The following is a 12,757-nucleotide window of genomic DNA, read 5'->3' as shown; positions in this document are numbered from 1 at the left end:
ATTTTATTTTGAGGTGACGGATCCGTAGATATTGTAGATGCAAATGTAGATTGTAGATTGTAAATAAATCCGTTGCCTCAAAATGGATGGGTTAGAATAAATGCAATCAAATAACTTTTTAAATATATATTAAAACACATTAGAAATATGATTTAAAATATAAATTAAAACAAAAAATTGAAAAAAATATTTTATATTTTTTTCAATAGAAATTTTATTTAATTTATTTAATGTAGAAGACGCTAATAACTTTATTTCTTATATGAAATATTGATAATTATTGTGATATTGCGTCAATTTTGTCATAATTTTTCATAACCCATCCATCTTTATTATCATAGCAAGCTTAGACAGTTTGTCACGCATCGTTTTAGTATAATTTTACTTTAGTCAATCTAATGCCAAGTTATCAATCAAATTTAATCATTGTTTGAAGTAATAATCTTATTTAATCTTATAATAATATATAATAATTATATATTTATAATTGATATTAAAATAAATAATAAAACATTTATGTGTCGTATAATTTGAATAATTTGACTGAAAGTCAAATTATTTATATGTCAAATTTTGCAATTTATTGAAACGATGCATGAATAAACTGTCATGTCATAAATGAGCATAAAATTATGCTCGTGTACCCTGGCGACAATAATTAGTCGGCAACGGAAGGAATTTTTTTTCCTTCATTTCGACCTCTGATAAGGGGTCGAAGCATCTCTGGCTAGAGGTAGCCAGAATTAATATGGCCAGGATCAACGATAGGTAAGTCCAACTGGCCCGGCACGGAAACAGCCTACGGTGCATTATATTAGGGCATTCTATAAGGACACGCGGTTAGGGCACGCGATTAGGGCACGCATCTATTATAAAATACATATATTATAAAATTAATTATATATAATATAATAATATGTATTATCTGGTTTTTCAAAATCAATTAAATCAAAATTATATATATATATATAATATTTGAATTGTCAAATACGCAGCCATGATAGATTTTTATTAATATGAAGTAATGTACAGCGTAATAACCAATCAACATTGAGGAAAAGAAGCAACAATACTTGCCAGTATCGATTTAACATGTCTTTTTTAAGAGTGGATTACAGTTGAAGAAGAAATTTAAAAAAAAGATTATATGAGCTACTCTTGGGATCGAATGCTTGGAAGGTCGCGCATCCAATTCGCTATCTCTGTCATTTAACATCTATGACGCGGCAGAATCGGGACGACGCAGGATCGAGCCGAAGGATCGGCATGACTCGACCGATACGCGGAGGAACGCGCGACGGAGCCGCGTTCGTTACAGGTGTTCGATCGCGTTCCACGGCTAATCGGCTTCCACGATCTTATCTGAGAAAGATTCACTGTCGCTGCTGCCGAGAGATTTAACGAGAGTCACTTCTCGTGACATCACCGGGCGTTCGCGCATACCGCGGATGCAACGAAGCGCGAGTAGGGAGGCAAGAGAGGACATCGGGTTACGCGTTAATATCAAGCCGCGCATCTTCTCGCAGCGCGCTTCTGTTTAATAATTGAATGATACGATTAATAATCGTGATTAAGCGTGCAATTTTTTGGATGATAAGAAACCTCGCGCTCTCTCCGCGATTGCCGCGCAGCTTCGAAGCCGATAGCGAGGGAGGAGAAAATATCAAGAGGAGCTTGGAACGCGGATTCCTCTCCAGGGGCATTCGGATGACTTATAATTTTCTACTTTGTAAGAGATACCACTGCGTCGCGTGGAAGTTTTGCCTCGACGTCGATTTATCGCCCGCTCGCTAACTTATCAGTGGATGCGAGATGTTATGCGAGTTTTCCTTGCGCATATTCTGATGTAAAAACCTGAAAGTACATTCGCTCGCATACCGGAATCCGTGAGCTCGAAAGTAACGATAATCCTGGGACATCTCGTTACTTCTATATGCCGTACATAGCATCAGAGATCACTAACGCCGATAACCTCAGAGAGTTAACGATTCGCTATCTTTTTTGTCAGAGTCTAATTATATGAATAAAGCGGCACCTGTATACGCGTATAATAATTTTATTAAGAAACACAAAATAAAAAAGATTAAAAATGAGAACTAGTATCTCAATCTCTACAGAATATAGCGACTTAAATTTATAGCTTAAGCATGTCTTGTAAAAAAAAAAATCTTAGTTTTAAAGATCAATTATATATTATATGATAGCATTAATTTTCTTTCCAAATTTTTAAGAGCGTATCTCGCTGCGATATTTTCCTTTACAAACATCCTGCGAAATCGTCCGTGTAATTATTGCTATATCTACGTTAGATCGCGATATATCAATTGTACAGGTACAACGATAACGCGGTGTGCGAAAAACGCGTTGATAAATCGCGCATGCTTAGAAGTCCCGTCCGATTGTTTGGACAGCGCGCGATAAGGTCTTTGCGCTAATGATTTACGCGCATCGCGGACTATTCACGTCGCGATAAAAACGAATTTACGACGCACGCGGAAGAGAGACGTTGGAAATAATAGGTCGTCGGATCATCGCGTAGCGATTTGCTGCCAATTCACCGCATCACGCCCAACCGGCTGTGCAATTTCCATTCGATCGGGAGAGGAAAAACAAAAAAAAATGAAAAGAGGAAAAGAAAGGGGGCGGCTTCCAGCGGTTGTACCGCGAGCGGTATGCGCGAAATGCCGTGCGTGGCTGCACGCATATGGGACCGGAATGTCAGTGGACGGGATTCCTGTAGTCGACGATTTCCCCTGGCGGGAAAAGAGGATGCTCGCGAAGATCAGGATCCTCTGCAAAGACGTGTGCGTGCGAACGTATAGCGTGTACGGCAGAACGGCAATTTTCACAACCGTGTGAGATATCGGATAAAGCATTCAAAGGGCAGATGCATTAAGCGTCCATAACTGTAAGTTCGTATATTCAGGATACAATAATGGGGATTTATAAAAAAAAGAGAATACAAGATGTTTCTTTATTCAAATCTTGTAAAAAAATTTTCTGATTTTCCAGTACTTTTATTCAAAATTTCAGATAAAGAGAATATTTTAAAGATTTTTTTGAAGCAACTTTATAAAAATAAGACTTCTTTATTGCATGCGTTTTCTAATACTTTTTACCTCATACGAAAGAAAAACACAGAGCCTTTTAAATGCCAAGTACCGGATACTCGAAATCCGAGATGCCCGCGTAAGGAAGAAGGACGTTGACCGCATTAGTTGCGGTCAATTCGACATCGAGCGGTGTCGTCATCAGCGTAACCGATAATGACTGACATCGCGCTCGATGCCGGACGATCGGATCGCGCGATTGATAGTTTGCGGCTAGAAAACACGGCTGTGTTCTCCTTCTGCTCCCGGTCGTCACGGGGTACGGGATAGCATCACTCTCTCACGGCCCCCAAGATGAGCGCGACACTTCAACGTGTGTATCGTGTAATAGACCGAGCGAATGCTCGGTAATTTTCTGTTAATAACTCGCTAGCCTTTGGCCTCGCATGGACCACCGGGTATAAAATTGTCGATGAGAACTCTCTCCTCCCGCTCCCCGCCGTCGTATATGAGCCTTTACTCCAGTCAGCCAATCACGGAAATAGTATCCGGCCAACGCAAATTCCACGTGTTTCATACATAAAGGTTAATTAATTCGCTTACCTCTTCCTTTTTTTTTTATCCATATTAAAGAGGAGAGACCGGTAAAATTTTTCTCTCGCTTTGCTATGGCAAATATTTTTTTGTCATCACTCAAGAATCCGCGTTTGTAACGTCCGCATAATTTTGCATTTTTCATTCTTGATTTCTATTTTGCAGAAGAAAAAAATGCGCAAAAAATACCGATTTAACTTGTCGAGACTGGAAGAATGAACGAAAGCCATAATCACTAATCTTTCAAAGGCGAGTGTATCTCGATGACGGGTGATTGATGACATTACTTATCGAGATTAAATAAAAAATACGAAAAAAAAAATACATGGAAAAAGATTCGTATAGGAAATGGTCCAATCATTAAATGTGTGGCAAACGAAAAAAAATGGGAGAACACGTAAACTCAACGGTCCGTTTCTAAGGCGAGACCACAAAAGTATCTAATCAGCACGTTCGACGCTTAAATCGTCGTCTTGCTCCATTAGCTCGCACAATGTTCGATCTTATATTCTCTGGAATCGGGCGAAGTACATCGAGATGCGATACGCCTTGAGTTGAATCCAGGATTCACCGAGGATCCCTTGGTCGCGCTACAGACAAGATATCGCTCGCTTCTTTATGTTATCGCGGATCGACGACGATATTTACCGTTGTCGAAGCCGATCGCACGCGCGAATCGCCGATCCCGGTCGCCAAGCGGTTTTACTGGCTATCAGTGCCGTTCCGAGATAATCTCCTTGCCCGGTGGTCCAGAATATGGAAACTGCTCGCCCGTAAGGGTCCTTGCGAGGATGAAGGACAGAGAAAGAAAGAGAAAGGGAGAACAAAGTGTCAATTGTAAATAAAGAATAATAAAATTAAGGATCGGAGACAACTCGTTAGTCGCTTCGTGCAGATAACATTGCGTATTGTAAAGAAACTGTACACGTTGCAGAAAAATTGAAAACGCACACAATTAGATGAAAAACTTATTTCTTTGTTATGCATGTAATAAAATATATAATAATTTCCAAAAAAAAAAGGATATAAAAATGTATAATACTTCCATATACTATTTATATAATATTAAAGACATGACAACATTTAAAAAAAAAAATAGTCGAGAAGTTTGTCTAAAAAATTTAATAATACATTTTTAATACAATCTAAGAGAGATCTATATAAGATGTAATTTATTACAAATTATTTTAACTATAATTATAATAAAAATGTTTCAGTCGCAGAATTTTTCGATTGAGCAGAAATTTAAAATGTAAGATTACTCACTTTTATTTGTATTAAAAGAAAGTAACAATTTTTTACAAAATAAAAAATAAATTAAAAATTACAAGCTTTAAAATTGTCAAGATTGTTATTTAAAGTTTATTATTTATTATAATTATTTTATTAACTCTAGCTAGATACTTGTTTCAATAATTTTAAAACTTATGTATAATTATAAACGAAAGATTATAGATAAGATATTTGAATAAATTGCTTTATCGAACTATTCCAAAATAATTCGAAATATAAAATCCAAGCTACAAATTTGAACGCTAGAGCCAATAATCAATCTGTTTCATCGAATCGAAGATTTGACTTTCAATAGTTCAAATTTAAAATTAAAAAAAAATTTGAAGTCGAAGAAGAAATAATTTTGACTAAACACATGATGTTAAATGTAAAAAATAAACAACTTTTATTTGTTCCCTACTAATAATACACCGTCAATCTTTCTATTATTTAAAGCTAATCAATTTTAACTAGGTTTTCTCTAAGGATATTATACTTATATTTTAATTATAATTTCTATTAAATTATATATTATAATTATAATACTGACCAGTTTTATAATTCTTAGTGATAAATTCTCAATGATGATTTTAGTTATCATCAAATTAATTTTGTCAAAAAAATATTCTATTTTATAAAGAAGCTGCAAGATAAAGGATGCATTGTTCAAATGACATAAAATTTACTTCAAATTTTGTCTATATTAATAATATCGCAAATTAAAAATATATTGCAACAGTAATATTGCTCACAAATGAGTACTGCATGACGGTAAGGAAAGCTGGAAAAAAATAGTAATAATTATTTATATATTATTAAAAATATTAATGGAAGTAATAAAGGAAAGTGTAAAAGAGCTTATAATATAAAATAATAATAAAAGAGTATTGGAGAATAAACTCATATATAAATGTTGAAAATCGTACAAACTTGAAATATTCCTAACATGAAGAAATGAAAGAATGAAGAAAATATAATAAATATTGCATTACTGAAAGAAGAAAAAACTCGATATCTGAACTGAAGATACTCATATCTTTCATTAATTGTTTAATTAAAATATTTGAATCTATAATTAATATTTAATTTTAATCGCGTATGTTTTTTTTTAAATCAAAATATTTTTTATTTTACTTACTTCAGGCAATTCGTGCGACGTTCCCGGTACCGGTGATGCCGGTGGTGCCGGTGGTGCCGGCGCCGGAATAAGGTTCTCATTATGGAACAGGCGTAAACGTAAATCCACAACAAAGACCCAAAAGGAAGAAAAGCACTGATTGATTCGGAACACAGTCCTACAAATTGATATTTAATAAATATCTGATCCAATCCACTTCATTGTCAGATCTATACCCGCTTAAGTATAATTAAATCCAATTCGAACCTGTATTGATTTCTTACTCAAAGAATTTTTATGTTTCGCATTATTATCAAATCGAAATCTAATATCGGACTGGACTTTTACAATTAGTTTCTCATTTGGTTTTAACCAAATTGAATTTTTTACTTAATTTCTTATATTGATAAATCTGGTTCGACTTTAAGAAATTAAGTAAAAAATTCAATTCGGTTAAAATCAATATATATATATATATATATATATATATATATATATATATATATCTTATAAATAAAAATAAAAATTAAATAATTAAAAATAAAAATAAGATACATTCAGGATACATAGAAAATTATTATGCATAGAAAATTATTTGAATGATCAATATTGATAGCAATTTGGTCCAAATACAATTAATAATGCTAAATTTTTTATTTTCTACTTTAGTTATTATAATTTTTATTATTAATGTTATTATTATAATATGTTTTTTATAGCTAAGAAAATTTTTTAATTAGTAAAAAAAATTATACAATAAAATTTTATTTTACATTTCTAAAATTTTTTTTTAAACATATAGAAACCAATTGAATAAATTGTTACAAACATATATGTATATTAAGCATATACGTTAGGAAATTTCAACTTACAGATTGCGATTGGAGATGCAGATTGCACAAAGTAACATACCGATTATGAGTAGTGTTAGAATTAAAATACACAAGAAATAGTTAAGTATCAAGTGATACCAAGTTTCTTCTTTCCAATACAATTTTTTTTTAAACATAGGTTCCCAAGTGTTATTTGTATGTTCTGTTATATTGTGTACAACATATGTATTATATTCCTCATTATTAGTAGATGTCATATTACCTATTACAGTTTCTAAAAACATAATTAATAATTAAATATATTAAACTAGTTTTATTAATTAATTTTCTCGTAACATTTTATTATAAAAAAAAATTAATCAGATTTAATTATATTATTATTTATTATATAAATAAATTGAATCTTTTAATAATAAATTAAATTAAATTAAATTAAATATAAAAGTTTTGTTAATTAATAAATTAATTCATTTTATACTTGATTAATTAGTGCAGTTTATAATGCACTTTGTACAGATATATTCATCATTTAACATATGTATATACTTTAATAGATATTATTTTTTACATTTTTCAAGTATATGATTAAGAGAATAAATAATATAAGTCGAGCAAAATTCATTGATGAAATAAATAATTAATCTTACCAAAAATTGCAAGGAGAAGGATAATCAATAGCGATTTCATCTTAATGTGTTTGATATTGTTCTTAGCTTTTTCTTTTAGAAAATTAATCTACGTAAGATTATAATTTTCTTACTTTATTCAATCGTATTATTACTATCGTAATACTATTTTAAGCACCTGAAATTAGTGAGGTATTTCTTTTGAAAATGTCCAATTGGATCAGAATATGTTAAATGTATCAACATTTCAAGTTTTGTAATAACGAAATAGATTATAAAAATAGTGTCCACAAATATAAAAATAAGCTGAATAATGAAAAGTAATGATATTTTGCTTATACGAGGAAATCGGAATATTTATTGTATTATCTCTGCGCAAGGTCATAAAAACTAAAAGTACTTCGAACTTTACACAACATACTTTGTCGGTTATCTGACTGCGAGTTTTTCGCAAGTAAATTATACAATATTGTAACGTGAAATTATATATTATTTAAATTATTATTATATAAGTAACTTGCACACATACAATTAATATTACCTTATATTAAAACAAGAATTATACATTTTAAAGGATAATTGAGTCTGTTATCAATTTTCTCAAACGCATGATAGCACGAAATTATACAAGAATAAAATATTGAGAAATTAAAAATAATATATGATAGTTATTACATAAACAATAATTATCGTGCTTTTAGAAAAATGTGTGCTCTACACCACACAAGACAGATAAAGAAAATTAAAAAAAAAATTAGGACTGATAATCGATATACTAAAGAGCTGTTGACACACACACACACACACATCCACCAAATATAAATGAATATAAAAATTAGTCGTTTCTTAACATTAATGCCTTTATCTTTTAATGCCAAATCGACTTACAGTAATTTTTGTTCAGTATGTCTTCTGTGCACGCACGATACGAGATTAATAACAAGTGTTCAACAGAAGATGTGCAAACGAATAATTCTCAGCGCCAACTGTTCCATTCGCATAAACGCTACTTGTTGTCGATAATATTTACTCACTAAACTCTATATAACGAACTTTCCTATAACAGATAAATGTATCCTAATAAAAAGAATCAACAGAAAAAGAAAAAGAAAGAGAGAGAGAGGATAAATCGAAGATTGGTGTATATAAACACGAATGAGCATCAAATGCTTTGTACAGTATTGTTAAAAATTTTATTCATTATAATTGAGCGTATCTCTATCTTTTTCTCTTTATCTCTTGCTCCTATAAAATATAAAAAATTTTCTCAATGAACAGCTTGCATCGATGAACTTGGAAATATGTAAAAATCGGTTGAATGCGCATTTCGCAAGGAGTGCAACGAATGCACTCATTGTCAATCTTTTGTCTCGAGATGTGACCAAGACATTTATATTCTATTTCTCGCTCGCATTGGCAAGGCTAATCCGCGTTCGATATCGCAATGCGCGCATCATTTCGAAGACTTTATTTATTCTCTCCTCTGTTATAATCCCGTAGCCGCAGTCATGCTTCATTACCGTTTAATTAGCGGAATAAAATCTGCGCTTGTTCAATGCGACGAATATAACAAAATCGAGATTGTAATCGCGTGACGTCATTGATTCCGCTTGAGACTCTCTCAGTTATCCTTTGCGCAATTATATATATGTAAGATTATATATATAACATTATGTATAATATAATTCTGTTATCTTTCTGTGCCTTTATCATTGAAATTATGGAAGAATATGATGTCCGGTATATCAAGGCGCGCTCTTACATATCGGCGCATTACGATACTATATCTCAGAGGGAAATTGATTATGCGCTCTTCTGTTAATTTTACGACCTGATCAACGTTGATAGCGAGGAACTACGAACAACGGGGGGAAAGTGCAAGCTATTATTCGCGCGGCAACCGGTGTGGGAGGTATCGTTACACGCAGATGTCGTAGTTTAAATTGGTACCATTACGTTGATACGATATTACCTTGATAAGCCTGCCGGATCGCGCCTTCGCAAATCGATAGTTCATCAGTTAAGAAAAGCCTGAAAAAGTTTCTGGTGCGTGATCGTTTTATTTATGATTCCTGTCCTGATACGAGCAATAATTGTCAGTTTGTTTGTTAAAACAAGCGGCTTTCGCAGATTATCCGTCGCGAAACATAATCGCGAGCCTCTTATTGATAAAACATTACGGTTTATTATATTTTATGATAGATCGATAGTTTAAATATATATTATTTTTTGTAGAATAGATCTAGATTTATTCTTTGATTATAGAGACGACAAATTATAATTTTATAATAATTCAAAATGTTTCTATAAATTCTTACATCGGATATCAATCAATGTAGCAGTCAACAGATAATGTAACTATTTATCATACCAGATTTTTTTTCATCTCAAGCGCTCCGATTTTTTTCGTGCACCTGCGAACATGATGCGGCAGATACGGTTCCACTTTCTTATCTATTCGATCGCATAATCAGATACTTTATATATTTAAATTTATGATTAAAAAATCTTTATCGAGAATTATCAAAAAAGCTCATCATTCATAGTAACTTTTTATTACATTTTTAATTCTCGATTTTAAATCTCTCGGAGAGATATTTCAATAATAAAATCTGTCTGCTGTATATTCAATTCTACTGAAGATTAAATAAAAAAATATAGTTTCTCGTTATTTATTTGCACTCCTCGACTATATAATTCGCGAGATGTTTCTTATTCAGCTTTGCTTTATGTACCTGTACTCGACGTTATAACGTTTGTCATTCGAACTGCATTTTTATTACGCCCCTTAATTATGCAGTTATGCATTTATGCGCAATACCCGGCGAAGCGACTCCAGGACTCATAAACGGAGGGAGAAAGAAAGAGAGAGAGAGAGAGAGAGAGAGAGAGAGAGAGAGAGAGAGCGTGGGTGAAGTATCCAAAGTATCGCCGTCGCGGCATTTCCACTGGACTTATCGCGGTCGTGCGAGTCGTAAACTCGCGGATATTCGCGCTCGCGTGGCACGTCGCATTCTTTTAATTGTACGCGCGACATACAAGCGCTTAGAAACGGCCGACCTTTCTAAACGCGACGCGGTCATAAGAAAGAGTCGCGCGTAAAGAAAGAGGAAACCGAGCGGGAAGGCGCGAGCGCGGTTAGGGGACAAAGGATCTCCAGATTGCCATCGTCGTCGTCGCCGTAATATTCCTCCTCGTTATCGATATCTCGCGAACCTCAACCTTTCTTACCGCGATCATATGTTGTTTGTAAGTGCATTCATTGGCTCGCGCCGGTATCTTAAGTATCCTCACCTGCAATCTTGGATGTTCATCTGCAACATGCAGTCACCGTGTTACAGCACGGAGTTAACGCTATCGTAGAAAACAATGCATCGACTCCGCCAGATGTCTTTCAGGCCAAATTTTAACTCGCACAGAACTTGTACGATTGTATTTTTCTGTTGACTCTAAATATCGAAGGATTATTTGTAAAAAAGAAACTTTTAAACACGAAAAGAGATACATTGAAGAAGCATCGAGAATATTAGAACATGTTGTAAAAAAATGAAGGAAAAAAGAAGATAAAGAAAAAAAATTCTCTTAATTACTTAAAAATAAATAATTATTTTGCTACTAGATTATGTACACACATTTTAATATATATCCCAGTAAATATAAAATATTTTTTATCTAAAAATATTATTTCGGAATATAATGAAATATTGACAATTGCTCGAGTCTCTCACCAACGATCTCTATTCTGTAACACGAAGATCTTCATTAGAAGGTGTAAACTACGATACTTAATACGAGATATTGTTGATGCACACATAAACTGGTAAGATTAATAAGAAAAGTGGAGAGAAACGCAATAAAGATATCGATCAACGTTTGCGGCTTTTTTGATCAGAAATCAAATCGTAATTAATGGATTGATTAATTAAAGCTTTGATCGCGAGGATATGCCGCTTGTAAAAATGCGGCACGCTCGCGATCTGGGCCACCCAATACGCCGACAAGTTTACAGGTGCGTTCATCGCTCGCGCTGAATCCTCTCGCGACCCGCGCGATTCCAGAAAAAAATTTCCGTCTCCGGAAATTATGAAAAGCGCAGGTGGTTCTGTCAAAAACGGGCCGCCTCTATCCTATTTGACAAAAAACAAACGGGAAAAAAAAATGATTACAGGAGAACTCGCAACTTCCTGTACTTTGTACGCGTATATTTTTTTTCCGATGCTTTTCTTTACCTATGATATAATATTTATTAATCCGACTTTTTTTAACATTTCTTGAGAAATCACGTGCGATTCTCCGATACTTTCTCAAAGAAACGCGACGATGAAAAATTATGACGCTAATACTCGCACGAGAAATTTCTTATTTTATCGTCGAGGAAGTCAGGGATACTATCGCTTGTCTCTCGGCGATTAACGATGAAAAAGACGACAGTGGTATCAAGTTCCCTATGTTATGTTGCGCGTTTCCCTCCGTTGTATCTGCACGCGCTCGCCCCACGTGTGAACGGGGACTTACGGCGTGTTTATAGCGGCGTACAAGAGAGAGAGAGAGAGAGAGAGAGAGAGAGAGAGAGGAAGCGAACGGTCCCACTGACGGCCATTTCATGAATATGCATGGCTTTTCCGATTGCCGCGAGCGTGCGTTGCTCCCAATTTGTCACACACCGTGGCATTATCCCATTTCGTTAATAAAGCAATGTTGTACGGAGGCGCGCGTACAAACTGGATTTTTTTGATTTCTCTCTGCCTCTCTCTCTTTCTTTTTCTTTTTCTTTGCTACCGCACGTCGCAATTATGCAATTCCGTAATTGCACGGCGCCTTACACTCCTGCTTCCCCGCGGCTCTTCTCCGTCATCTTCGTCATATAACGAGACGCGATTTTATTGCCGAGTTTATAGCAGATGCAAAGATGATGCGAAAGAAAAAAGGCTTGAAAAGAAAGAAAAGAAGAAGGAGAGAGAGAGAGAGAGAGAGAGAGAAAGAGAGAGAAAGAAAACAGTCAATTTAATTTAATAAGAACTCTCTCTCTCGTAATTGAGAAAACATATGACGCGTCTCGCTTTATTATTATCATTGATTGGATTGATTCATGGATTATGAAAAATGTAAAAATACATTTAATGAGACGCGACAAAAAATTTCCGATAGCTGTATTATTAAACATCGATTAAAAGTCGCATGCGAATCGAGAGAGAAGCAATTTCATCTTCTCAGAAATCTTACATTTTTTGTCTTAATATGAACAATTTAAAAAAAACAACGTCT

At 33.9% G+C, this 12,757-nt stretch overlaps 1 protein-coding gene across 1 annotated transcript; it reads right to left on the bottom strand.

Moving 5' to 3' along the window:
- Positions 1–5,032: 5,032 nt before the first annotated feature.
- Positions 5,033–8,517, bottom strand: LOC126852509 (uncharacterized). The gene is made up of 6 exons (XM_050597364.1): positions 8,381–8,517; positions 7,514–7,670; positions 6,906–7,140; positions 6,055–6,211; positions 5,669–5,697; positions 5,033–5,559 (listed from the first exon to the last, which is right to left on the bottom strand). The coding sequence occupies exons 2-6, from the start codon at positions 7,551–7,553 to the stop codon at positions 5,544–5,546; spliced, it is 477 nt and encodes a 158-aa protein (XP_050453321.1). The 5' UTR covers positions 7,554–7,670; positions 8,381–8,517; the 3' UTR covers positions 5,033–5,543.
- Between the last annotated feature and the right edge of the window lie 4,240 nt (positions 8,518–12,757).

The sequence above is a fragment of the Cataglyphis hispanica genome, chromosome 1 (assembly GCF_021464435.1).
Source record: "Cataglyphis hispanica isolate Lineage 1 chromosome 1, ULB_Chis1_1.0, whole genome shotgun sequence".
NCBI lineage: Eukaryota > Metazoa > Arthropoda > Insecta > Hymenoptera > Formicidae > Cataglyphis > Cataglyphis hispanica.
Note: the sequence above shows the minus strand (reverse complement) of the source record. Positions and strands in the feature narration are given on the sequence as shown.

Bases quoted from the DNA above. Each gene is read 5' to 3' on its own strand.
- LOC126852509 (XM_050597364.1), bottom strand. From the start codon at position 7,553: ATGAAATCGCTATTGATTATCCTTCTCCTTGCAATTTTTG. The intron at 7,141-7,513 runs GTAAGATTAATT...TTATGTTTTTAG, and splicing joins CCTTCTCCTTGCAATTTTTG to AAACTGTAATAGGTAATATG. The intron at 6,212-6,905 runs GTAAGTTGAAAT...ATCAATTTGTAG, and splicing joins TGCATCTCCAATCGCAATCT to GACTGTGTTCCGAATCAATC.